At 44.3% G+C, this 27,943-nt stretch overlaps 2 protein-coding genes across 7 annotated transcripts in view; one reads left to right on the plus strand and one right to left on the minus strand.

Annotated features, from left to right (window-relative positions):
* DOCK7 (dedicator of cytokinesis 7) overlaps positions 1-27,943 on the minus strand; it is a 92,864-nt gene that overhangs the window by 46,380 nt on the left and 18,541 nt on the right. For all 6 annotated transcript variants that reach the window (XM_082287651.1, XM_082287650.1, XM_082287649.1 and 3 more), the window contains exons 3-14: positions 24,033-24,208; positions 23,865-23,933; positions 21,315-21,444; positions 20,996-21,208; positions 20,525-20,610; positions 18,462-18,528; positions 17,122-17,271; positions 16,327-16,407; positions 15,101-15,266; positions 14,324-14,466; positions 12,721-12,814; positions 11,603-11,765 (exon numbers count right to left, since the gene is read on the minus strand). In XM_082287651.1, the coding sequence (XP_082143777.1) occupies positions 11,603-11,765; positions 12,721-12,814; positions 14,324-14,466; positions 15,101-15,266; positions 16,327-16,407; positions 17,122-17,271; positions 18,462-18,528; positions 20,525-20,610; positions 20,996-21,208; positions 21,315-21,444; positions 23,865-23,933; positions 24,033-24,208 (1,538 nt within the window). The remainder of the gene's footprint in view (positions 1-11,602; positions 11,766-12,720; positions 12,815-14,323; positions 14,467-15,100; positions 15,267-16,326; positions 16,408-17,121; positions 17,272-18,461; positions 18,529-20,524; positions 20,611-20,995; positions 21,209-21,314; positions 21,445-23,864; positions 23,934-24,032; positions 24,209-27,943) is intronic.
* ANGPTL3 (angiopoietin like 3) lies at positions 1,374-9,555 on the plus strand (the record flags this gene model as incomplete). The annotated part of the gene is made up of 7 exons (XM_082287653.1): positions 1,374-1,877; positions 2,956-3,066; positions 3,817-3,934; positions 4,643-4,756; positions 5,976-6,071; positions 7,641-7,913; positions 9,374-9,555. The coding sequence occupies 7 exons, from the start codon at positions 1,374-1,376 to the stop codon at positions 9,553-9,555; spliced, it is 1,398 nt and encodes a 465-aa protein (XP_082143779.1).

The raw sequence follows: 27,943 nt of genomic DNA on the forward strand, positions 1-27,943 counted from the left end.
ATAACCAGTTCTTCAAGTTTTGCAGCCCAAAATCCCTGTCAGATGCCAGAGAAACAATTTAGAATTTTCTTTGAAGGAATGCCCATTCTGCCCAGAGCTGGGCTTGATCATCTCCCTGCTCCTGCTGTTTTTCCATACTTCGGATACTCCAGTAAGTCTCATCCCAATCATACTGGCACAAAATATTCCCCAGCAATTAATTTGATATCTAAAATACTTTCACAGTATTTAATTGTGAGTGGGGAGGTTACTTGCATATTACCAAGCCTTGAACACACAAAAAGTTCAACATAAGAGGTAACAACTTCATTTTTTAAATGTTTTTTTCCTACGGATGCTTAATTTCATAGGTGCATGTGCACCTGAACAACACAACAAAAAGTCCAGGGGAAGAATTCCTAAGCAGACAAGAATTTAGCAAAAACCTGAACACTCTCCAAAGTACATTATGCAATGCTTGAATTTGATTTCTTGGATTGCTATGAATGAATCCAGAAAGAGAAATACCTTTCACTCACACTGCAATACTACCCAAAAAAAATCCATGTTTCTATGCAGGGGCCCACTGCAGAACTGGGCATTTATTTCAGAGCACTTGCAGCCTTTCTTTATGTAGTGTGAATCTCAAACAGCAAAAAGAATGGTAAGGTGAGAAATGCAAGCGAGGTATTATTTATCTCACCCCCCTCTGGAAAGCAGCTCTTAAAAAATAAGTTTTATATGGTGTAAATTACTGCACAAACCTTAACACAGTAGAATCACATCCAGGCAATCTCTGGACCTAATTCCCTCTTTCTCACTTAATCTGGGCTACATGACAAGTAAATCCACTGCAGCACAATGAGTTACATCAGGAAACAGCCCAAGATGAAAATCAAGTTGTGTGAATCATCTGGGAATATTCTGCCCTTCCACAGCTTATCAAGGAGCTTCACAACCTGAATGTCCAGTGTGAAATCCTTTCCCACTCCTGAGGCAATAAAGGGAACCAAACAACACAAACAAGGAGCAGTTTAAGCCCTTACCAAGATTATGACCCCAAATTAATCTATTAAAAAGATTGGTGTGAAAAACACTGTGTCATCAATAACATTTTACACCAGAAGGTCTGGCAGATGGAAAAGTTCAGAACCCGTTTAATCAGCAACGTGGCCATCTCTCAATTTTATATTCCCAGGTATTAACCTACATTCAGGAGGGGTTACACTCGTTCAAACACACACAGTTTAATGATCAACCCACTGCTCTGCCTCTCCTAAAATGAAGAGGGGTATAAATAGACCAAGTTCTGCAACCCACAAAAGCCACGCAGCAAAAATTATCACTGGGAAAAGTCTCTGCATCCTGAGCAAAGAGAACCAGGAGCAGGAAACATGAAGCTCATTCCAGTTTTACTAATCCTGGCCTCCCTGGCTCTCCCAGCTGGAGCTGACAAGGAGTTTTTCTCTGTTGGTTCTGCCGGATCTCCTGAAACAAAATCAAGATTTGCAATGTTGGATGATGTCCGAATTTTGGCCAATGGACTTCTCCAGCTGGGGCACGGCCTCAAAGACTTTGTCCACAAGACTAAGGGGCAGATGAATGACATCTTTCAGAAACTCTACATTTTTGACAGGTCCTTTTACGAGCTCTCCCTGCAAACCACTGAAATCAAGGAGGAAGAAGAACAGCTCCGGCAAACCACGGCCAGGCTGCAAATCAACAACGAGGAGATAAAGAATCTCTCACAGGAGATGAACCTGAAGATTGAAGGCCTCATACAAAACAAAATCCAGCTGCAGGAGAAAGTGTGGGGACTGGAGGACAAGGTCACCAAACTGGCCATTATCCAGCCTTCGACTGCAACGCAAGAGACAAGAGAAATTTCTTCACTCAAAGTAAGTGACTTGTGAAAGGCCCTGACACACTGAGCCAAAACACACTGCAAAGCCATTATCAGTAATTATGCAACAGAAGCTCATGCTTTCCCTTGCTCCTCACTGGGCTACTAGTGTGCATTTTGAGAAATAAATCACTGTAATAATCTTTAAAAAAAAAAAAAAATCACTGTCTTACTCTGACACGGTGTTAATTTTGCAGCAGAATTCCCCAGCGAAATCAGTGAGAAATAGGGAAATCATAAAGCTCTGTATCATCAGTAATTTTTTGCAAGCCAATTTTAAGAAATTTTGTAATCACAATGATAAAAAAGTTTTGCAATTGGGAAAATGATGAGATTCACAAGCCCATGGGTTTGTACGTCGTCAGCTCATCCCAAATCAATGCAGTGGGAACTGCCTGCTCAGTGCAGAAACAGGGAGCTTAAACCTTTAGAGAGGGGCATTTGCAGCACCTGTAGGACCTCCAAAACCAAAGAACCTTACAAGTCTTAACAAAATTAATATGTTAATCATGCAAGTAGTTAGGTGGGTATAAGGTTTTCTATGGAAAAGGAAATATTAACTGTATCTTGCAGAAGCATAGAAAGGCCAAGCAATTTGTATCAGAAAATACTGGATGTTTGTGTCGAAGCAGAAAGATGAATCCTGATCTCTCAAACCCCAAGCTAATACCCTAAATGCTGGGAATTTTTCCCTTTTTTGATCAGTGCCATATATCCAGTTTGAAGCAAGGGCCAATTCCACAGAACGTAATTGTTCTTGATGTGAAAATGGAAGGGAAATAGCAATTAGAAAGAAGTCTACAAAGCTGCCAGTAGTTTGTCTCAAAAAAATGGGTGTTCACTCCAGAAGCAAAGAAATTTTTCAACTTAGAGGCAAAGCAAGCAGACCTTGATGATCCTTGTGGGTCCCTTCCAGCTAAGGATATTCTAGGATTCTCTGGAAAAGAAAGGGCAATGTTCAATGGTTCGTGCCTCTTAAAACTGGCCCCAGGACAAGAGTTACAGAGGCAGCACCACTGTGAAGGTCTTTTGCTGCTCCTAACCTTCCTCCATCCTTCCCTCCCTGTCCTCAGGCTTTCGTGGAGCAGCAGGACAATGACATCAAGCAGCTCCTCAAAATCGTGGAGGACCAGCACCTGCAGCTGGACAGGCAGCACAACCAGATCATGGAGCTGGAGGACAAGGTACAGGAACAACCTCTGCTTCTCCTTCCATCTCTCCTGACACTGAGGGAGTCGAGGGTCCAACCACCCCTTGGGGTATCCCTTGATCAGTTTGGGGTGGTGAGGAGGGTGGGGACCATTTTGAGGTACCTGTTTGGGGGAGAGGCCGCTGTGCTGCCAGGCAGGAGCTTTAGCCAACAACAGCTTTGAGATCTTGTCCCTCAACACCAGGCTGCTGCATTTTCTGACTGCTAATTTTGGGGTTTTTCTCTTATTACCTATCATATTATTGTTCTTCCATTGGTCTGGAAGTCTCATTGTTTTCTACCTCTTCCTTCATTTCCAACATCTACTCCCAGAGTGGAAGTCTAACATGTGTCACTGTAATACAGTACAACCAACATGCTCATATTTAATTTATTCTGAGAGGAAAATGCATTTCAGCTCCTTAGCTGCTGGCATTATTTGTCCAAGTGATGTCACCTGAGGAAGTAAGTTAAATCTGTTTGCCCATTAAGGTGCACCACACGAGAATGGGTCATTTCCTCCCCTCATGAATCCTACCCTGTCTGAGCAGTGGCAGTGTTGGCATTCTCATACCTAAAATCCACCAGCGTGGAGCTGAAGTTATTTTTATGTGGTAAATTGGGTATTCTACAGGATTACACTCACAAGAAAAATTATTCTCTGCATGACACGGTTCGGCTTGATCCATGAATCTCATCATTCCAGAGCCTTGGGAAATTAACAGTGTAATTACGGCTCTTGCAGCTAAACCACATAGAGCTCCAGAAACTCCTGGAGAATTCCTTCACGGAGGAGTACCAGGAACCAGAGACCATCCCCTCTGCTGTGCACAGGCCCACTGCTGGGACATACAGAGCTGATGGTGAGACCCCATCCCTGAGATGTGACCACAGCACACGCTGCATTCCCAGTACCCTCTGGGAAAGCCTTGGATTGGTTTTTAGGCGTCAAAGAGTAAAAGTAGAAGATTTTTATGTTATACACTGGGCTGTGGGAAGGAGCTAGATTTCCTTCTTTGGCAAAATGTCATTATCTATTTAGCCCCACTCCAGCTGTACTTGTCCCTGGGGTGACACACAGGACCAATGTCCAAAAACGCAGTAATGGGATCCATTCCTCCCGTGTAAATATGCTGTGACCATCCTTTTATTGATGCCTGCTTTGTAGAGCCTGAAGAGAGAACTAATTTACTTCACACTGGCTAATTATAAGATTTAGAAGACCTTTCTTTGAGGTTGAAAGGCATTGGTGAAGTGCAGCAGTGGGAATGGTATTTACTGGGAACTTTAAAAAGGTAGGAAAGCCCATTTGCCAGAGTCTAGTCTTAGGCCTTGGAAACTTTCCAAAATCCTCCAAACTGAAACCCTGCCTAACTTAAACTATGTTTTTTTAAGGCAGTCCAACCTATGTACACCTTGGCAGCTGTACTATTAAGCTCAAAGCAGTCTGCCCATTCTATGACATTTATTGTAAAATAAAATTACCAATATGGTCATTCTCCTTTTTTTTCTTTGGCTCTCAGCTCAGCACACCCCAGGCAGGATTTCTAACAGGCTGTCTGCTCTCCCAGGTGCTGCTGCTGACTGCACTGCTCTCTACCACACCGGGGTGCAGGCCAGTGGGGTCTACACTATTAAGCCCAATGGCTCAGAAGCTTTCAATGTCTACTGTGAAATGAAATTTGGTAAGAGCCGTGCCAACAATAGTCTAATTTTCACAGAAATATCTTCCTCTAAGCCAAACAACTTTGTCTCATCCCAAAGTACACAAAAACTTATGATTTATGTAGCATCCTCTTGACTTCTCTTACTGGCCTGTCTGCCCTGAACTCAGGTTTCCCATACCCTGAAATCTCCTTATCACCACTCTCATTCTTTACTCCCCTCTTGTTTATACTGAGGAAAGGACATTCAATCACGTGACATTAATTATACCCAAACCCAAAGCCCCTTTAGCTGTAGGTAATGAAAATGGTCATTATAAAAGCCATCACAGGGCAACCATGAACAGATTTCCCAAAGAAAAGCAAACAGTAAATACCTTAGTAAAATTTTGTTCTATTAACAGGGGTTGCTTTAGACTTAGCTGTGCCAAACTAACCCAGAGAAGTGAGTGCTGGGGACAGGATTCCCGTGCCATGTTTGGGTGGCTCAGCAGCAAGGCATCATCCAGGCACACAACTGTCACGTCACCCACCCGAGCTCCACCTTGCCAAGGAATCCACGTCTGTTCCTTTTGCCACCAAGACTGCACACAGCTTGGCCAGTTCCCTCATTCCCTGACTTCTCTGCATGCCCCAGAGCTGCTCTGTGCCTGTCCTGCCTGGCTTCCCTGCCCAGCCCCTTTCCCACTGCCTCCGGAGTGCCGGGGAACACGCGGGGCCAGCTCACATGTTTGGATGTGCTAACAGAACTCATGGGGCTGCCCTCTGCAAAAAGCTCCTCTGCTTACGTTTGGTGGAGCTGGTGAAGTGAGGGTGTCATGACCTGGGCTCAGCAGAAAGACCTCCCTGGAGTTCCAGCGTGGACACGGCCCCAGCACCTCATCCCTGCCCCAGAGCTGTGCCAGCAGCCAGGCACTATCAGCAGAGAGTCTGACCCTCTCATCCAATGTCTGGGGCTTTTCATATCTATTCTTTATCAATTTCTCAGTCTCTCAGCCCTCATAAACAAATCAAACCCAGTCAAGGCAGCCTAACAAAACAATTCTGTGAGTGGAATCACCCCGAGTGTGGCTAAGGACACTCGAACAGCCCCAGGTTCTCTCCAGTTGGGCTCATTTCAATTCCCTTCACAAAGATTTTAATTAACTCATTCTGCCTCAAAATGGGAGCACCCCAGAGCACACTCAGGAACAGATAATGAGACCAAGGCCAAGTTGTGACTTATTTCCCCTTTTCACAGGCACATCCTGGACTGTAATCCAGAAGAGAGTGGATGGATCGCTGGATTTCAACCAAACTTGGGATGCCTACACAAATGGTTTTGGTGACCTCAATGGTAAATAGGCCTTTTTTGTGTGTCTCTTGGTAAAAATTGATTTGAGAAGCTGAATCTTCTTATGGAAAGGTGTTCCCATAAGAGCAGACTAAACCTGCAAGTAACAGCTGACTGATTTATTGGAGTACCAGAAAGTACTTCCTAGAACACGTAACTCATAAAATTCTCAAAGACATCCCTTCAAATGTCTATTTAGAAACTGAACCAAGACCAAAATGCTTTAAACACTATTTTATCAAGATTTTACTATTTATAAAAGCACCTCCCAAAGCCTTTCAAACATACACAAAGGCAAAACCTCATGAAGTTGCTGTCACTACTTTCTCTCAGCCTTCCTGCAATCCTGTTTCCCTTAAAACCACCACACCAATTTTTCTTCAAGAGAGCCCAAGGCTGCGTGTGCTCCCCTGAGCAACCACCTCAGGCTTCCCCAGAGCGGCCAATCCCCTCCATGGCTGGATAGGGTGAGGAAACACCCACATTCCCCTGTTAAACATCAACTCCAAAGAATTTGTAGCACCAAGTGCTGCCCAACAGCTTTCTCGTCCAGAACATTTTCCTTGTTTTTCTCATACAATGAGATGAGTCTCCTCTTGTTTAGGAAACATTTTGACTTTCTAGGCATAGCACAGACCTAAACCTCACCATGGTGGGCAGCAACATGGACTTATTCCCACATCTTTTACAATGAAGGGCTGCTGTATCTCAATCTTTCCCTCCTTTTTGGGACAGGAGCTCACAGCTGAGGTAGACTTCCACCTGTAAAGTTTGTCTGATCCTGCTGGATGCTTTACTGGCTCCTTGATTAGTCTCCAACTCCCAAATACTGCACCAAGGTGCAGCCACATGTTTTCAGTGCTGGGTTTTGCAGAGAATCTCACTGCTCTCAGCTATGTCCTATCCAGTGTTCTGCTGCGTCTTCTGAGGTGATAAAATGAACCAGGTTACAGCTCCTAACCTGGAAATCAGGGAGTATTTTCCTCAATCTTCTTGTCTTCTACGGCTTTAAATGCCAGCTGTGTGCGTGGCACTCACATTCAGCCCCGCTTTCTACATGTGGTAATTACCTGCACTGATAATAAGCTACTTAATGAATATATGAAACCAATTAAACTAATTATCAGAAATTCCAGCAAAAGAAAAATTCCCTTTGTACAGGAGGGTGTAGAAGCCCCAGTTCAGTTCTGCAGCTCTTCCCCCACAAAATGCAACAATTGCCATTAGGTTTTATGTATGTCACTCGCTTCATTTGTCACACGCTTCCAATTGCACACCTTTTAAATGTCTCCAGCTCCCTCTCAGAGTTTCACCCGAGGTGGGAAACTTAAAGGGAGAAGCTCCAGTTCATTTAGATCTCTTGCTTTTATTGATCATCAGAGTGTAATTAAACGGAGGTAAACAAAAAGAATGTAGCAGCAGACCTCTGCAAAGATCAACAGTCCCCAAGACTCAAATCACTGATTTAATTAAAGCAATTAATAAAGCCTTTTAAATACTGTATTTTCACACACACTACCTGCAGGTTATCCCTAAAAGCAAATTCAGCATCTCTTCCCTCCAACTTTGCAGAGGAATTCTGGCTGGGCCTGAAGAAGATCTACTCCATCGCCAACCAAGGGAATTACATCCTGCGGATTGAGCTGCAGGACTGGAGGGGGAACAGGCGGCACATCGAGTACACCTTCAGCCTGGGGGGCCCCAGCACCAAATACAGCCTGCAGCTCTCCAGGATGTCCGGGAGCATTCCCAACGCGCTCCCGGAGCACACGGAGCTGCGCTTCTCCACCGCAGACCGCGCCGAGGACACGGCCAGCGACTTCAACTGCCCAGAGAACCACCTAGGTACGCTGGGAATGGGGGCATGGCCACTCCTCTGCTCCACCAATTACAGCATCAGGGAATCACGGGATGGTTTGGGTTGGGAGGGAGCTTAAAGCTCATCCTGTTCCACCCCTGACACCTTCCACTATCCCAGGCTGCTCCAAGCCCCGTCCATCCCTCCCAGGGATGGGGAATCCACAGTCTCTCCAGACAACCTGAGTCAGGGCCTCAGCACCCTCACAGGGAAGAATTTCTTCCCAATATCCCATCTAACCCTGCCCTCCTGTGCAAACAACCAACACCAGAAACAGAATGAGCAGCACAGGTTGAAATAACCCTCAGGATCAGATTCTGAGCTCTGAAGCAAAGGGCTGTCCCTCCTCTGATGCCTGGTCTGGTGTGGCAGCCCCAGGTTGGATTGTTTGATCCCTTTTCGGAAAAAACCCAAAGACAAACTGACTCCTAACTCCATTTAGGCTACAACCTGAAAGTTAAGAATGACAGTGAGTTTCCACTCAAAGGCAGATTTTAGCTGTTTGTCAAATACACCCAACAGAATCACTCTCAAAAGAGCAGGAGATGTAAGGCTGAGGCCATTTCTCCTTGGAGACAATTGGGTTAAAAGGTTCTTAACACTTTGATTTTTTAAAGCTTTTACGTTTGCCAGTTTATAGCAGAAAGCAAACAAGTGAAAAAGCAGTTAAATGACTAAACCACAGAATAACAGAATTGCCCTCCAGCCACCTGCTTCATGCAACAAACACTTTGTACATCATCCTTGGCTTGAATTTGTGAATGCCTGAAACAATGCCAAGAGTGTCATCTCGTGTCCAGGGAAGGACCCCTCAGGACAAGGACATTAAGGGGCTGGAGTGGGACCAGGGCAGGGAACAGGCCTGGGGAAGGGGTCTGGAACACCAGGGGAGGCTGAGGGAGCTGGGAAGGGGCTGGAGCCCCAGGAGAGGCTGAGGGAGCTGGGAAGGGGCTCAGCCTGGAGCAAAGGAGGCTCAGGGGGGACCCTGTGGCTCTGCACAAGTCCCTGACAGGAGGGGGCAGCCAGGGGGGTCGGGCTCTGCTCGCAGGGAACAGGGACAGGAGGAGAGGGAACAGCCCAAAGTCATATCAGAGGAGACTTAAATTGATATGAGGGAGAATTTCTTCATGGAAAGGCCTGTCCAGCCCTGGCACTCCTGCCCAGGGCAGGGGTGAGTCCCCATCCCTGGAGGGATTTAAAAGCTGTGTGCATGTGGCACTTGGGGACACGGGGCAGTGGTGGCCTGGGCAGTGCATGCAGTGCCTTTGAAGGACCTTCCCAACCCAAACGATTCAGTGATTTGGGAATCCTGGGTAAATGCCAATTTAGCTGGAATTCAGGGTCTAAAGCAGATTTCTGTTGCAAAGAGGAGCTGTTTGCTCTGCCATAGAGCACAGTGTGTTAGAACACAACCAAGAGTGCCTGACATTCCCACATTGCTCCTCAGGAGGCTGGTGGCACAGCGAGTGTGAGGAAACCAACCTGAACGGCAAATACGTCACACCAAGGTCCAGGGGAAGGCTGGACAGAGGAAAAGGCTTATACTGGAAGCCTAAGAAAGGAAGATACTACCTGCTCAAGTCCACCAAAATAATGATCCAGCCAACAGATCTAAAAAGCTTTGACTGAGTGCTGCATTTTAACTCAGAACAAACACTGAACTTTACCACACCAAAGGCCTTGATGCTGTGTTTGCCAACAGATGCATGTCCCAATCCATGCCCTGCATGGAATTTCTCCAAAACATAAACCTGAGGCATCTGAGATGGTCTTACAAAATGTTTGGTGAGTATTGCCATTCCCTCAAGCCTCAGTGTCAACGTGCTGCAACTTTTCATGGAGCTTTTCCTTCCCCAGGATGAAATTCTAATGCCTAGGAGCCAACCTGTCATATATTGGTAATACTGTTTGGGGGAATGGGTTTTCAGGCTGTGCATTCCTCTCTGGGTTGTGTAGTAGGGAAAACAAAAAGTGTTTTCTGGGAACAAAGGGCTGGCAAAACCCGACGGAAAACATTTAGGGAAAGAGAAAAATTTTGTTTCTTGAAGTAACTAAGTGGATGTTTGGTTCATGTTTTTGTTGTGGAATGTTTCTAGGAGCAAATGAAAGGTGGGTAATTCCTCATTTTAGGGCTCTGGGTATTTCCAGACAATTTTCCAGGAGTGCAGCTGAGGCCAATCCATCCCCTTTGGAGCACTGTCCTCACACTGCTGCAGGTGTGAGCACACACAGGGAGTCAGAGCAGTCCTGGTCCCCTGGATCCCACACTCTGCAGAGTAAGTGCACAACTCTGGCTGCTCACTGAAAGTTAAGAGCCAAACCTCAAACTCAGTGAAACGAGGAAGAGATCTGCTCTCCTCACCTGAAATGAATCAGAGCCAAGCCTTTGTGACCTTTCAGTCCAACCAACTAAGGAATTAAAGAAACAATTAAGTGAGCACACAACAGAACACCTTCCACTTAGGGAACAGCTGCTCCAATGAGGTCAAGGGTGCCAACCCACAAACCCAGTAGGCACAACCCATGGGACAGTGTTGGTCCAGCTCCTGGGGTCACCCACGTGTTGAACTTCAGCTGCAGAACACTGAGTGACAGCCTTGGGCTGGCCCTGGAAGGGCTGACTGACAAAGCCCCCAACCCTGCAGTTCCACTGAGTCATATTGACTTGTTTATTTTACCCAACCCTTTTTTATCTGTGGATTTTTTATCTCAACACTTGCAGTCGCACAGGAAATGGTTTTGGTTGTAATTTGTCAGAGTGAAACCCAGTGAAGAGAATGTGTTAATTACAGAAACACTGAAAAAAAAATCCTTTTACTTCTCATGGGTTTATAGCAGAGATGAGATCATGCAGTGTTGCTTATTTGTACTGGTTTACTGTAATGTTAAATTACCTGTCCAATAAACAAATAGACAAAGAAATAAATGGCTAAAACTTTCCAAAATACAGGATACGAAATTTGACTAAACCCTTCTTGTAAGCTTTGATTTATAAAAACCTGGTTTGTATCTAAAGTTCCAACAAGAAGTAAAGGATTTGGTAAGTTGGTGAAATTACTCAGCTGGTGAAGACAATTCCACTCAGGCAAGTAATGTCTTCAAAGATACTGTGAAAAGCTTTAAATTAGTAACAGTACATAATGAAAAGAAATCTGGTCCCAGCCTAAGTGTTGTTACAGAAAGGTTAGTGTTTCCCAAGATATTTAGAAAAATTTCCTATTTTTCAGGGCTTCAGAAGATTTTTTCCAAGAATTTCAAACAAAGAAATTGCTTTGAAATCAAAATGGAAATATGAACGAAGGGATTATGCATTTTCTCTATTTCTATCCCTCACTTTAAAGAAAAAAGTGTCACTGAAAGTGATATAAAATAATAAAACCAGTAGGAGAATGGTGAAAAACCCTACATAAAACTGAAAATAATTCAACCAAATTCCACCACGAATTCTGGGAGAAATTTCTCCTGTGTTCTTATTCACAGCCAAGTTTGATGCAAACCTGTTTGTCCCTCCCCAGCTGAGCCTTTTCTGCTGTGTCAGCCTGAACCCTTCCCATGCCTCTGGCACAGCACATCTGCCCATGCACCAAATTTTGCAACAACCCCACTGATAAGGGAGGAATTTCTACACTTGCCAGGCTCAGGCCCTGAAAAGTGAAATGTATTTCAAAACTCTGACCTGTATGTGGTGTTTGGGACGTAGACATCCCTGGCAGGGAACTCCAGGATTTCTCTTGTAGGCCTGACTCTGCTGTCTGGGTAAAGCTTGACTTGCAGCAGCTCTGGGGTTAGGCAGTAGTGGGGGTTCTCTGGAGCTGGAGATATGTCTATCTTCAACTGAGCTGCAAGAAGAAAGGGATTTTACTAATTAATAAATAGAATTGATTAACAAATACAAATTCATTTTTTAAAGCATAATCATGCTTTGTTTCTTCAGGTTAACATCCTATATATTCATTAATATCCTACATATGAATTTAATAAATCAACAAATGATAAATTACAGCCAAAGTGGATTTGTTAACAAGTATCAGTGGATCAAGCTGGTATCTAAGGCAACTGGGGGACCAGATAATAAGAACCAACAGAAAATATGCATCTTAGCATGTCACAGATGCTTTTTTCATAGGAAAACTGGGGAAATACAGACCAGATAATGCTCCTGTGAGGCCTAATTATAGTTACAAACAAAACTCCATCAGAAGAAGGGTTGAAAAACCCTGAGATTGGTCAGGCTACAAAATAGAAGTGAAATGAGTGAACCACTGACAATACTCAAGTGCTTGGAAGGTTGAGGTCACTGCCTGAGGTTGTGGCACACCAGATTCAGATTAATTTGCAAGGAAGGTAATTTTGCAAAGTTTCCTTAACACCTAACGTGGCTGCAAAGCCAGCTGAGTGCTGGGCAGATGATCCAAGAAAGAGGCAGGATTGCTGTCCCTGGAAAGTTTTAAGAGCAGGTTAAGCAAATATTGTCAGGAATAGCACAGGTCAGGGTTTCTATTCCCCTTTCTCAAACAGAGGTGGAGTCTGTTCCTATTAACCAGGAGTGGGAGCCAGCAGAGAGATCTCCTTTGGGACAGAAAGTGGGAAACAGAGGTTCCTGGTTTTTGGGCTTTGGGGTTTGCATCTTCTCCTCACAGACACCACCCTCAGTGTGCCAGTAACAAACCTGCCCTGTAACACCTTCAGTGCTCCTGCTGCCCAGGGGTTGCTGTGGAGGACTTCTTTGGGGTGCCTGGGTGAGGAACTAACCAAATACCTGAACTTTTGAGCCCAAAGGGGCTGGCTAGATACCTGTGATGGGTCTGAGCCTGCGCAGCACCGACGAGGGACGCCTCATGTCAGCCAGGAACTTGTACAGGTCCTCATCGCTCAGGCGATCCCCCTCCTGCTCAGGGTGCAAGAATTTGGTTACCCAAACCACCCTCCAGGGCTGCCAGAGAGTGAACAAACCCTCTCATCCCACAGGCTCTTCCCTCTGACATCAAAATATCCCTTCCCAGAGCAAGGTGTTAACATTATCGTGTTAAATTACACTTCATTTCTCCATCCTTTCCCCTTCCTTCATCCCTCATGAATCATCCTGACAGCTGCAGGAACTTTTAATTGAAAGCCTTTTCTCTCCCCATCAATATTATCTTTTTCCAAACTGGAAAAGGCTGCTAGAAGATTTCCCAAAAATACCCATTTTTTAGCAAGTGTAATAGTTTGAAAAAGTATCTGTCATTCAGCAGGTGATCCTCATTCCTTCTCCTCTGCCTTTCCTTTGGGATGAGCCCAGAAGAGCTTTATCAGGAAAAGTAGGAAGTACAAGGAGTCTGCAGTCAGTTTTCCTTGTGCCACATTCTAGTAGCTCGGAGCTTTGCTAATTTTGGAAACATTACAGAAAATGTGACTCTGCCACCCCAAAAGCAGAAGGTATCTGATTTTAAAGGTAAGAAATCACAACACTGGGAAAAAAAAAAGCAGATGGAAGGAGAAAAACACTGGGTAGTGTTCAACTGATCATACTTAACAGGATAAACTTAACAGGAGAAAAGGAAGATAAAAAAATAAAGGATCAAAAATTTTAAATCTTAAATTAATGTTTGGCAGTTTTCAAAGGACAAATTAAATGCAATGAGCTGCTTCCAAGTAAAAATAACCTCAACAAAGTAAGCAAATACATGCTTTTGTGAATCATTACTAACTTAGTGACTAGTTTTTCCTTAACTAGATGTGGCCATTAAGCAAATATTAGGAAATAGTTTCAGCTCATTACTTTTTGCTAAGCTTAACTAAAAATTTTGTTCCCTTTAATCATGTTTTCCACTTCTCAGGAAAATCCCAAGCTCTGGCTAAGAGGAGCTGCCACTCAGCAAAGCAGCTTCAGAAGCAGAATGCTTTGTTTTGCTCAGGGATCCCTGGATGTGCCCAGGGAACTGATGTCAACCTCAAATCACTCAGAGGAACTGGATTCACTACTGCCAGAATTAATATATGATGTAAAATAATGTAACATATCACTGAAAGAGAAGAGGTTTAGATTGGATATTAGGGAGAAATTGTTCCCTGGGAGGGTGGGCAGGCCCTGGCACAGGGTGCCCAGAGCAGCTGTGGCTGCCCCTGGATCCCTGGCAGTGCCCAAGGCCAGGCTGGAGCACCCTGGGATAGTGGAAGGTGTCCCTGCCCATGGCAGGGACGGCACTGGATGAGCTTTAAGCTCCCTTCCAACCCAACCCACTCTGCTATTCCATGACAATTGATATGTAACACAATAAACCCACTGAATGCTGTTCAAAGATTCCCTGTGATCAGGGAACAGACATGAAACGCAAACTAATCACTCAGTGATCTCACACAATCCAACCCTTCTGTCCAAGGAACAACTCCTTAGTGAGACCTTTTCATGCCATACCTGTTTGAAGAAGTTTGTCACTGTCAGGGTGGCTGGTCTGAAGCTGGTCAGGTTGCAGGCCTCATCCCCACTCGTGGTTCTCTCCAAGGAACGCCTCCCCACGATGCTGGAATTCCGCCTCTCCGACCACGACCCTTTACGTTCTGCAAAAAACATCAGTGAGAAGGGGAAGGAATTAGAAAATAAAGAAGAAAAACTACAGTCCAAGAGCCTACTTTTGTTCCAAGCAGGATTTCTATACAGAAGGAGAGGGAATGATGCCATGAGGTGACAGAAGAGGTGGTTATGCTCAGGCAATCCCATTCCAGAGGCATCGGGAGGCTGTGGAGCACAGCTGACTCCTGCTCCCCTCACAGCCACCTCACCCCAGTGCCTTCCTGCTGTTATAAAAGTCTTTATCATGCTGAGATTGATGTATTCCCCTTGCTCTGAAAGATGATGAAGTTGGCAGGTTTGGGGATGCTGAAGAGCAGTTTCAGATGAGCTATGTGGCTCGCAAAGATTAATCCACTCCTTTGGAAAATGTTCATCAGCCTGTAACACTCCCTCAGTCTCACAAGCCTGGTTTTAAATAATATAACAGATGGTTTGCTTGTAAAATCCTTGAAAGATAAATCTATTTGTTATCATGGACTTCTCTGTTTTAGTTCAACCACGACCCCAGACTATCAGGGCAGGGGGAGGGAAGCGATAAAAGGAGCAACAGCAGCTCCAGGATATGAATCAAAACCTCTGGATTTGCCCCACGTTCCCTCATGCAGATGCCAAGTCCTGTACCTCCTGTGCCAACTTCAACTTCTGTGGAATCTCTTTCCAAGCTGCCAGCACTGCTCACAATGTTCATGAGGTGAATGGCTGTCCAGGCAAAAGGCATCCGGTACTTCCCGAGTCTTTGGCAAAACTGTTCTGCCTGGCCTTTCAGTTTTTCCAACTTTTCCTTATTCTGTGAAGAAAATATTCAGTCCAAGAGGTTAAAAGGAGAGGAACAAGATCAGAGGTTCATTTAGCACAAGCAGTTAGGAATGATGGTGTCTTTTCTAACTCCCAATGATCGTGTGTTTCAGTAGCACCTTCCAGAGGAGAATCACCAAGTGTTGGGAAAATGCAACTTCTGCTTCCCAAAACAGGCCACCAGAGGACAGTCAGAACAGTCTTTTACATTTTTAACCCTCCTGAACAGCCTGAAAAATCTCAGTGAGCTCATCTGCCCACTGGTCCTTCAAGAAAATCTAAATTTTCCCCTGTGAAGTCTGGAATGGCCTTTCCTAATGTGGTTTTATGCAGCAGGTGCCCAGATCATCTGAAGTTGTGTGGGAAACTCAAAGCACTCCTCAAATAAGTAGTATCATGCTCATTTTGTTGAGGAAAAAAAGGGAATAAAAGAGGATTTTTCCATAACTCTGCATATTAAAGAGCAATTTTTAGAGCTTTGGGGAGGAAATATTTTATTAAGAGGTTGATTAAAACTAACAAACCATCCAAGCTCCTTTGAGAAAGCCTAATGGAGAGGCTGGGATCACAAGAAGGGCTGGAACCACTGCTTTGCCCTTCACCCAGCCCTCAGTATTACTCTTTGATCTCCACTTGGCTCAACCCAACTGCACATGAAATTAGGAACCATTTTTGAGACTCTTCTAGAATCAGGCAGAAGGGATGGGGTTAAGCTGCAGAAGCAGTGGAAAAGTTACAATTTTTACTGCAAATTCCCATCAAAAGCTGCCTTCCCTTGACCCAGCTGATCCTTTGGGACAGGGAATCACAGATGACTGAGCTTGATGGGAACCACAAATCTCCCCTGACAGCCACAAAAACTGGTGACCTTTAACTACTCTACCCCAAAAAGGCATCAAGACTCAAAGGTCTTTGGCTCTTTTTTGGCCTTTAGAATGGGATTAGATTCTTAATTAAAAATGGATCCTTTTAAAGACAGGAACAGTATCAACAGTCCAAAGTAGAAGAAAATACGTTTAATTTTTTAACAAAACACCAAAAAAAATTCTTACCTTTGCTGCATCAGATTCTTTAAAAATCATATAAGGCTCTGCACACTCCCCAATATCTCCCTGCTGTAGTACTTTTTCCAGCTGAGAAGGGAAAATGAACCATTATAAGGACATGTATCCAGCAAGGACTGATAAATTGAACAAACACAAGGAAGCAAAAAAGAGCAAAAGCCTGGTGAGTCCTTGTGTGAGAAGCATTTCCTGCAGAACATGCATACTGCCTGTGAACTGAAAATACGTCTTGAACTCCCCCTTTTGACCACAGGATGATTTTTATCCAGAGTTAAAATCCTGGCTGAAACACCCACCTGAACGAGCAACATTTGTGCACTCATTGAATCAAAGGACAGAAGAGAGAATAACTTTTATCTTTGTGTACTTTATCCCAGGAGTGACCAATGTTGCATTTTATTTCAGTTATGGATCTCACTCTCTTAGCAACTTCAGCCCTTAAATACATCTGAAAATCTGGCTGAGGGGTGTATCCTTTTTGAAATGAGATTCAGATCAACAGGTATTTTTAAATCACTGACTTATTTGTCATTTTAAGGAGTCAGCACATTGGTTTATAGGAAAACCAAGGTCAAGCCCCAGAAAACTGATTTATATCATCAAGCAAACCTTTGTGCTCTTTCCACTTCCAATGCATTGAACTGGTTCTGTTTAAAAAGGAACTTAAGTGAGACTATCTGAAATAAAGCAGCACTGTTTACACTTTTGAGAACAGAATTTCTATTTTATTTTAAATAAAAACCAAGAGACCACAATAATTTCCACTTCCCTGGCATTTCTTACCTTTATTACCAGAAAGACATCTTGAGAGGGGTAGGTGATAGAAAAGATGGCAGATCTGGCCAGGGTGGAAATAGCAGCAGGGGGGACATGAGGCCGGAGCATTCCCTTCATTTGTTCAGAGTTTAAATCAAAGTAGAAATTCTCTGAAATCTAAGGAAGAAATTGGGTAGTTTCAAGCATTAGTTATATCTCTTTTTTTGCAACTTCTTCATGAATGCAGTTTTAAAAGACGTGTAAAAACCTCCTCATTTCAAATCATGTAGAAAAAGGAAAAAAAAAGCCTTTTTGATTAAGAAATCAAGACAGGACAGTGAGAGAGAAAATGGAGGAAACAACACAAACCACCTATAAAATTTTCTCAGCTCCTCTAAGGTGTGTAGCTCCATCACAGGATTAGGAATTACCATTGTTAGCTGAACTGAAAATACTAACATATCAAAATAGAAACAGAGAAAGAAAGAAAAAAACACCACCTCTTGAAAGACAGACACTGAGTTTTCTACCCTGAAACACCAAATCTTTGACTGCAAAGCTTCAGAGCCAAAAAGGATGTGAGCAGGTTACCAACACCAGAGGTCACTAAAGAACTTACTACGTTACAGCCAAAAAAAAAGGAGTAATGAGATGATAAAATTGGCTTATGAAATGTGATTTAAATATTAAACAAAGTTCACATAATATTCCACATACTCTCATCTACATAACTTAAATCTCAATGCATTAAATTCAAGCCTTAAAGAGATAAATGTCAAAATGCATATTTTTAACATTTTTCTCTCCACTACTGCTAATATCTTGAATAAGGAAAACTAAGGGACTCTTTAAATATTAAATACAGAACATAAATAGGCGAATAAATGTATTTTGCATTCCCTATAACTTAGATCTTGAAACGACTCCTCAGTTTTGTTTTGATTTTAGCACTTTTAGCCTGTGTGACTTTCTTGTGCATTATTGAAGTGTTGCTTGGACCCATGCCACACTGAATCACCAAAAAGAGATTAAGAAAGTCATAAAAACCTAATCTAAATAAAAGGTTTCAGTTACCTAAGATCTCTCTGGGGAAGAGACTTTTGAAAGCCAAAATTGGCCTATACATATATATATATATATTCCGATTTCAGGCAGTCACATATTAGATGGTATTTTTAGAAGAGTGGTTATACCTCAACTGCTTTACCAAGCAGAAGAACACACAAGATGGTCCATGAAATGAAATCATTCTTCCAACCTCTATGTCACTGTCTTCTTAAAGCTTTGCCACCACAATTAATTCCTCCATTTTTGTTTTTAAACACAGCTTCAGTGGAAATGTCACACTCAAGTAATTAAAAACCTACCTTCTTCTTTTCTTTAACATCATACAAAGCCAAACTCGCAAAAATGGGCTCAATTTCTATTTCAAATCTTGAAAGAAAGAAACAGAAAATCAGTTGACTTGAATTTTGTCAGAAGGAATAACCAGCCCTGTCCCCAGATCCTCCCTGGCTGATGGGGACCGAGATGTCAGGAACAGCTGAGCCAGCCTAAGGGCTGCCTCCTGCTCCAAAGGGATCTTGTTTCCCAATTTCCACCCCACTCCTGTCCTGGTCCCTCCCACCAGGACCATACCAGTGCTCCCTGGACCTTCTAAAAGCCATTTGAACCCACTGACTCATTGAAAGCCCAGCAAAGCAGCCCAAGAGCTTCCTCAAAGTGAGAGGAGTTCTTAACTGGGATAACTGGGATAACTGGAGCACTCAGCTCCCCTGGCTCCCTGGCTCGGCTCATTTCCTGTGCTCTATGGGTGAATGGCCAACTGCTCCTCTCAGCATTACTGACCAGAGGGCTCCTGCCTCTGGACACTCAGGGACAGCTATTTTGGCAATTTCCAACAGTTAACTGTTGTCAGAAAATGCCAACAGCTCAAAGATTTCCTCAGAAATTGACACAGAAAAGTGTCAGCTTTTTGCAGCAAGTGTTATCCAGTGTTTATGCAAGTTCCAACACTCCCAACAAGAACACTGACCCACCAAACAGAGCTGAACTTATTGTTAGAGCACCTGGAGACTTAAAGGAATTTAAAAACATTCAAAACCTGCCCCTGCACCAAAGCAAGCAGGGGTTCAAATGACATTCTCTTTTCTGCACAGCCTGCCCACAAAATTCATGCCTCATCCACGCTGGGATCCCCTTCACACCCAGCCCTTGCACAGAGCTCTCAGTTTCTGAGCCTGGAACTCCTTCTTTCAACAGGGAGAACACCCCCAAACAAGGTGTTTTCTCCAGTTTTGCAACAAAGCTGAGATTAACCTGGAAATGACCCCGCTTAGGTCATCTGAGCCTTCTCCCCGGGGAAAATGTCTTTCTTTTGTGCCACTGGGATGGCACAATCTTGGATTACAACCCTGAGCACAGGCTCAGAGATTCCCAGGTACACAAGCAAACATGTAGCTGGGCAGATTTGCTATAAATTTGCAGTCAGCAAGAGATGCTTAAAGAGCAGAAAACATTAATTTCCAGCATCTAACTTATTTATGCTAAAGACACCCTCCTTTGGAGAGAAAGCTGCACTGCTACTGCATATTATGTTGTTCCAGTTCATAAAAGGCTGCAAAATCAGTTCATCTCTACGGCTATATTAGGTCCTGGAGTACTCTACGAGCAGGAGATATGTCCCACACATATATCTCAGTTATGAGCAGCAACTGGAGCTCTCTAATAAGAAGGGTTGACCTAACTGAGGACACAGAAGATGAATACAGCAGTGTGGAAAATCAGTTTTGTACTTTATTTCTCCAAGGGAATAACAGTAAAATTTTACCTTGTGTTATTAGAGAAGAGTTATAGGCAATGAACCAGCTGCAGGTAACCCTATATTCAGGAGCTCCACTTCATTAAACTTGTTTAACAGGTTTCTATTCCTCCAGTTAATGCTTACTAAGTATATAAAGTCTTCACTCTTAAAGGGACACAGTCAAGGTTGTTGAGCCTAAACTTTGGCAAATCTTTGGTTGTCTTCGTGTTTTTAAGGCTCAAGCATTTTTAATCTTTAAATTTATCTTAAATTTCCTCATCAGGGAGGGGAACACCAGTGACTGGCCAACTTCAGAGCCCTGGAGGAGCGTGGAGAAGCCTCATGTCACGTGCCAGTGGCATGGAACAGGTAGAGCTGGAAAGCAGCAGGGAGAAAAGCCAAGGGAGGTGGATATTTCCTGCCACACCAATCTGCAGGAAGTCTTGAAGATACAACTGTGTAACTCAACCTTTATAAAATTAACCTGGGAGCCTATGACCAAACAATGCAATGACCCTTCCAGGGCAATAAGCAAGGCAGTGGAGTTATTCCAGGTGCAGGTGGGTACAGCAGCAGATTTAAATGCTGAATTTCTGCAGTGCAGCTGTCTGTTGGAGTGGTACTCACTTCAGGGACAAACACTTCACCAGGAGTCTTTGGCCAAAGTGTTCTTTGGGTACTTCAGGGACACTGAGTCTCTCTATGGGCTCCTCCTGGAATTAGAGACACAACCCCTGTACAAACCACCAGCAGAATTAAGAGACAAACACATGTATCACTTTCTTCTTCTAAGACACAGCACCAATTTAATCCAAGGCTTGCCAGCATGGTGCATTCATCAGCAGCTCTAAATATGCTAAATTAAAGCCCTTTAATGTTTCTACATTACTGGGGATTGCATAAAGTAAGGGAAACCCAATCTTCAGAAAGGAATATCTATGGGCAAGACAAAATGCTGAAAACCACAAAATTGCTCCAGTTCTCATGGATGTTAAACACAGGTGACCTTAAATCCTTTAAATCCGTGGCAGACTGACAGCCTTCACATTCCCTACACCCTTCACTTTTTTAGTCTCACCCACACGTATATAAAAATACCTCATCTGGTGCTGGGTGTAGTGCAAAAAGCTCCTTATGCCTACTGGACTTCCTCTGGTCCTCGTTGTGGTGGTCAATCTCCTCGTTTGGGGTTCTGTCTAGAAGGTTTGGGAGAAGGGCATCAGGCAGGGAGTTCTTCAGATCGAAGATGCTGCAGGCCCAGCTGCCCCGGGGAGTGTCGTCGATCGACATTGAGCGTCGCTTAAGGTCATCCTGAGAGCCAACAAATTAAAAGCAACTTATAATGGGAAAAGGACTGCACTTTTAAAGCAGGACTATAAATTAGGTTTTATGTAGCGAGGTTTTAAAGGCACATTACTTGTTCATCCTGGTAGCTGTTGCCATCGGGAGCTTCGTCAGACTCGAAGATCTGTTTGGGGAGCCCTTTTTGCCTCTCCTTCTGTTTGTCCAAGGTGTTGGGATTGAACCCAGTTCCCAGCTTGTGGTATCTGCAAACAGAGTATTTCAAATGCGTTCTTAGCAGCCCTTTTGACCCCGAGCCCAGAGGCAGCACCCCGGAACAAACACAGCATTATCAGCGTGGGCCCTCCCGAGGCAGGAGCTGCTCTCTGCAAACACAATTTCCAGTCAGCTCCACTGGAGCTGAGGCATAATCCAGCAGCCACTATTCCAGCACTACAATGTCACTCTGTTCACCTATAAAGCCACTCTGAGTGATGTCAAAAGGAGGATTATCAAGGGCCAATTAAAGTCATTGTAAAACGTGCCATTGTGATGCCAAGCTAAAAACAGGCCGGGAACACGAGGGCTGAAGGCCAGTGGTTCTGCTGGAGCACGAACTGACTTGCAGCAGATAAAATGATTAACTGGAAAACCAAAACAGCAACTCAGCAAAGTCCTGAGCACCTCTGGAGAACAACTTTCCAACTCTGACTAAACCAGCATCTTCCCATAGCATCTTTGTAGGGAAAGTGGGTCCTCCAGAGCTTTCCAGGGTGTAAGAGCTCTTGCAAGTGAACAGTCTGCCTGCTGTGCTGACAGGAGCAGATCTCTTTGACTAACAAATTTTTGGGTGCCATATGTCACCACGTCTGTATTTACACATACATGGACAGAGCCACAGCCTCCTTACAATACTTACTCTAAGTCAGTTCCTGGGCTCACATCTAGCATTAATTGTTTTTACCATGCCCTGGTACTAAAGTTACCACAGAGGGATGCTCCAGACATGGGAAAACCATGGATATGCTAACACTGAGTACAGGAAGGGAAATGAAAAAGGAGGAATGCATTTTCCTTGCTAGGCTGTAATTCCTGAGAGCTGAACAATAGGATCTGTAGAATCCTCACCTGCATGTCTGCATTTCCATCACAGCTGCACCAACAAGTGTAAATCCATTTTAATTCACACCTGACCTCCTCAGTCTGGCACACAGAAATTATGCCATAAGCTTGAAATCAGGACATGCTAGTGGGCTTTTTTCAAGAGAACTTACTCACCTTCTCCAGTATCATTGGAGGAATTACTGAATGGTGGATTTCCCTGCCCCAAAAACATTTTGGTTACAAAGAACTGCATGCAGAGATGGGCATGAAGATTATTTCCCCTGCAGTGGGGAAGAGAAGGATGGAATGGCCCAAGTTAATGTTCTTCTAATCCATAAGAGCTGGGGTTTGTACCCCTGGAGCTAGCCAGAGCACTTGGAACCATCCAATGGGATGGTTTAAGAGGAAATTGTTGGCATCCTTACTTGAAAAACAATTCAGTCCTTCCCAAGTGAGCTTTTGGATTCTTCCCCTGCTCCAGCAGTAACTCTTTTTATTTCTACCCAGTCCACTGCCATGATTTTATCCAAGCAAAAAGTGCTACGACTCTCAGAGGACAAAAGCCCACCAAATAAACCTCATCAGAGCAGGAATCACAGCCAGGACTTCCAGGTACTAATGAAAGCCACTGAGAAGCCAAGAGTGGGTGGCTGGGTGGGTCACACTGTCCAGGTCTGTGGTGCTTCCAAGACTCTGCTGCAAAGGCTGGGAGTTAATAAAGCATCTCCTCCCTCTTGGGTTCCTTTCTGGGTGGGTTGGTTTTTTTTTTGGTGTGAGATTACAAAACACTTTTTTATTAGGTCACGTTAGCAGTGCCAAGCATATCCTGAGCATCCCCTGAAGTGGCTCTCAGGACAACATTAAACCAGTGAATTGTAGCAACTGCCACAAGGGCAGAGCTGGAGCTGCAGTGGAGTCATTTGTAGGTGATACACATCACATGGATCACTTACTCCTTGACAGCAGCTCTTGAAGTCATCAGACTTCCAATCATCCGAGAGAGCCTATGCTCCAACTAAAGCCTCTCAGAAACCTTCCTGCTAATTTGCATGGAATAATCAATGCATGCCCATCCTCTGAACTGTTAACTCATTAGGTAAATGTTGTGATGGTTCAAATATTAACAATTATTTGTTTGAATGATGTACTTTCCCCAACTCTCTTTGGGAACCAGTGGAAGCTGCAGAGGGCACCTTGTCTATCAGATGGTTGTGACTGCACATAAATCTTACATCATTGCAAAATTAATGCAACTTCTCTCTAAAAAGAACTAAAAACAGATGGAACAAAGAAAGAAACAAATGCTGAAAGTAATTTTACTTGTCCACATTCCCTCATCGCTCTACCATGGTAAAGGAGCAACTGGGGACTGAAATGGCCTAGATTTTCCAAAATGCCCCAAGGGGTTTTGACATCCAAGATCCAATTTTCCAAACACAAAGCATCAGTTCAGTTGAACCAGGCAATGAAAAGCCAGAGCACATGTAATCAGCAGTCAGGATGATATTTTTGAGCCTCCTTACAGCACTAAGCCACAACTTAAATATGAACTGAAGGTGACGAACACCACAGGGGAACTCACTTCCTGTTCACGATCGCCCAGTCCTCCGTGTAACTCCTGACACAGTCCCTCACGTGGGGGTCCATCTCGCTGTGAAAACAAGAAAAAACAAGAATCACAGAGATCATGATGATTTCCTAAACACATATTTAATTCCCTGGAGCATCACCATGTCACCTCCTATCCCACCTCTCCTCGGGCACAGCCGACACGAGCGTCCGGCACTCCCGCGGGGTGTAAACCACCTCGATGTCATCGGGGGGAAACTCCAGCAGGTCCCGCAGGGGCCCCGACTCCACGGCCAGAGGGTGGGTGATGAGATAGTCCTCCAGGTCCACGGGGTCCACAGCTTCTGTGAGAGGCACCTGGGAACACACAAACCACCACAGGATCTTAAACCGAGGTGAAAGAATAAAGAAAAATCACACGCGCATCTTCTGCTCTCTTTTTTAAACCCGTTCCTCTGCCTCGTTGAGGAATTTGATGCAACATCAGGTGATTAACCCCAGTGGTGTTAACCTCAGCTAACACACATCACAGAGCTGGTTTTCATGTCTTATCTTTTATCTGATATTCCTCTGCATATTTCTGTGGTGTGTACCATCACCACCTAAAAAATACAACTTGAGCCACAAAAGGCTACATCTATTTTCATGAAATTCAACAAAAGAAAACTTAGTACTTTATTTCCCATGTATCTGACCCTGGATTTGTTTTTACCAGGCTCTGATCACAAAGGGAACCTTGACCCTGATCCAAGATGCAGGAACCCCTCCTCCCTCAGGCACGGCCCCCAGCCAGGAATCCAGAGCAAGGCCTGATTTACCAGGAACTCAGGCAGCCACACCACCCTGAACACTAACATTATTTTGAATTAAACCACCTCTCTGAGGAACACAAAACAGAACGTTCACCTACGGCAGGTACAAGTTTAACCACCTCTTCTCCCTGATATTAGAGCCTTTAGTGCCACGATGACTCTGCCCATGCCAGGAAGGGACTCTGCCCTCAATAAAATGGATGCTTAAAAATCATCTTTACTGGGCACAAAGCCCTTACCTGAAGCACAAGGAATGACTGAACACGTGCAGGAAAACAGTAGATTTCACTGGCAGTGCTGATCTCACCATCCTGAGCTTTTTTTAGATACATGAAAGGAAAATTTGCATAAACTGGATACATACTCACATTGCATAACTTGTATTTTTACATATTACATTATATAAATACATATAAATATTCTGATATGAGATCATTATGCTATGAGGCTATACATAAACATAGACATTAAGAAAATGAAACACTAAAAACAAGTTTGGAGGAAGCTGTCTCTACAGCAACTGACAGATTTCCTAGAATTCCCTGGCACATGCCAGCAAGGCTGAGTGTTTTAACAAGAGTCACAAAAACACATCCAAATTCAGCAGTTTTCTCTACTAACTTCCCCTTTCCTGTCATCCAGATGATTTCTATGGGACAGGGAACTACCCTGTAGCTTGTGTTGGAGATGACTTTAAAAAGAACACTTAGTACTTCAGTTTTAAAAGTGCTTCCCGAAAATATTGCGATACAAATCCCAAATTCCAGTTTTAAAACTATTGCCAATGAGTTCTGAAATGAATCAACTTTATATTCAAGGAAAAAGACTTGGCTAACATAGAGGGTACTGAAAGAATCTCCCCACCACAACCAACCTCAATGAATACTGCAATTTTGTTAGAAGGCAAATCCCTCTAGCAGGAAACCAGCGTGACTCCAAGGAAGACAGGGGAGTTGGACCAGATGACTTTTTGCCAGATAAGAATCTGGTTCACCAAAAAACATGTGATGTCTAGAAACTTGGTATTTGGTTCTGCAATTTAGGTAAAATAAACAAACTAATTTCGGCATAAAGAAGTATCAAAAGAGTCATTAGAAAGGTTGGAAGGGACCTTAAAGACCAGCAAGTTCCAAACCTCTGCCATGGGCATTCTCACTAGAAAATGACCATTATGTATTTAACTCTGACCCATAATCTTTTCTCCCCCTTCTAATCCTGAACTCTTGAAATGGACTCGAAGTATGTGATTTTGGAGAACTTTTGAAAATACAAACCAAATACTTTTCCCTGTTTTCATCGCTGCAACGCTCACGATGAGCAGAACTTGTCACTGCTCCTTCCCACATCACAGCTGACACATCACCACCTCACCCAGTTCCTTCCAAACAGACAGACCAGCTCCATTTGGCACGAGATCCCTGACAAATGTACAGCACTGAGGGGTGACAGCTTTTCCTTAAGGAATCGCTACAAGTGCCTGTTTGTTCACAACTGCTGCAAACTTCCACTGCCGCTCTGCGTCACGTCGCCCCTTCCACTGACAAACCTCAGAACTAAAGAGGAGGAACCACCCAGGAATGGACACTCCTTGCAAATGAAGATAAAAGTAACAAAATCACTGGGCAAAAGCCCCAGAGGCAGTGGATGTCCAGAAGTGCTGGGAAAAGCACCCCCTTCGCATCCTCCCGTGGCCAGTCCAGAGCTCCATCCATGCAGCAATGCCATGCTGGACACTGGCAGCACCTCCCAGAAGGGTAAGGAAGCCTCAGAGGGTGATTTAAAGCTGCTTAGCTGACCCTATTTTTAAGCCCTAACATTTTAAGACTTACTTTTATTCTTCCTTCTGACCTCCCTTCCACACTGGCAGCTCCAAAGCTGAGGGATCTTCCAAAAGTGAGCTGCCCATGCAAGTGCTGTGTTTTAATCTGCACAAACTCATTTACCTGTGATTCTCTAACACACAGGAACCTTTCCCTCCTCCCTTCCAATCTTTCCACTCCACTCATCCTGATCAACAGAATTACAAAAAGATGAGGAAAAACCCCTGTATTAAAGCAGAGCTGAGGGAGACGTGCAGGACCGAGGGCATGAGACTGTCACAGCCCAAAACACGCTATGTCTCCTCATGCCTGACATGTCACATCTCAAATTCCCTTTGTCCAACAGGAGCATTGTAATGTTTTGGCCAGGAGATGAATGAACTGGCTATGCCAGTTGAAAATCACCCAATCCAGACAGGCAGGCAGTGCTTAGGGGCTCTCCATGCGCTCCGGGGGTTTCTGAGCCCTTCACACACCTCAGGATTAGGCCCAAGGTTGCACTTCACAATTTTCCAGTTTGTCTCTTCGGGTAACTATTGTACCATGAAGATGTAAACAAACATAAAAGTCAAACCCAGAGGCCTGTGTTAGACTCACCATCTGTGCAGCCAGAAATACTGTCTAGCACCTGAGTAAACAGGCCAAACATAAATTCATGGGTATGGAGAGGAACTACTTGGTGTCAGACTATTGGCAGATAAAAGGCAAGCACATTATTTTAGGCTTCAGATATTTGTGGGGGAAGAAGTGATGGAAGAGGAGGAGGAAGAAAGAAGGATGAATAAATGCACCAGAAGGAAAATTAACCTAAAAGATGTCCCCATGTGTGAGCAGAACCACAAGAGTTCCTCTCACAGCTCTGTCAATGGTTTAACCTTTCCCCTGCCCTGTTTCATGCTCCAGCATCACTCCAAAGGTGTGGATGGGGACAAGGACACACAAAATACCAAGGGCTATTCCTGTGTCACCTGGCCAAAGCATCAGTCACCTGAAATTGCCACACAAACCCATCAGGTGAAACGTGCACGCTGGAGGAGTTGGACAAGCCCAGATAAACACCAGGTTACCCAATCTCATCATCCCAACCTCACTGCTGCTGGAGAGGCAGAACCTGCTCTGTCATCTCACCTCCAGCCCAGCTGACCTCCTGTGGCACCAGGAAAAACAGGGAGGCACCCAACAGCTGTTTCCCCTGGCCTGCAGGGTGGTGACACTTTGGGACAGCTGATCTCAACTATCAAAGAATTGCCAGTCCCAGCAGCTGCACGTGAAAAGGTTTGAAACGTGCTGCAGCAGGAAGGGGGAACAGCTGAGCAGGAGAAAGCTGTGCTCTCCCACAGCCCTGCATGCTGGCAGCCTGCAGACACAGCCATCTTCAGTGCATCTTCATCCTGCTCCCAGGAAAAGCCTTCTCCATTCCTCCTGACAGCTCTGGGGAAGTAACAGTAGGTGTCTCCTCC

The sequence above is a fragment of the Coloeus monedula genome (assembly GCF_965178545.1).
Source record: "Coloeus monedula genome assembly, chromosome: 9".
Lineage (NCBI taxonomy): Eukaryota > Metazoa > Chordata > Aves > Passeriformes > Corvidae > Coloeus > Coloeus monedula.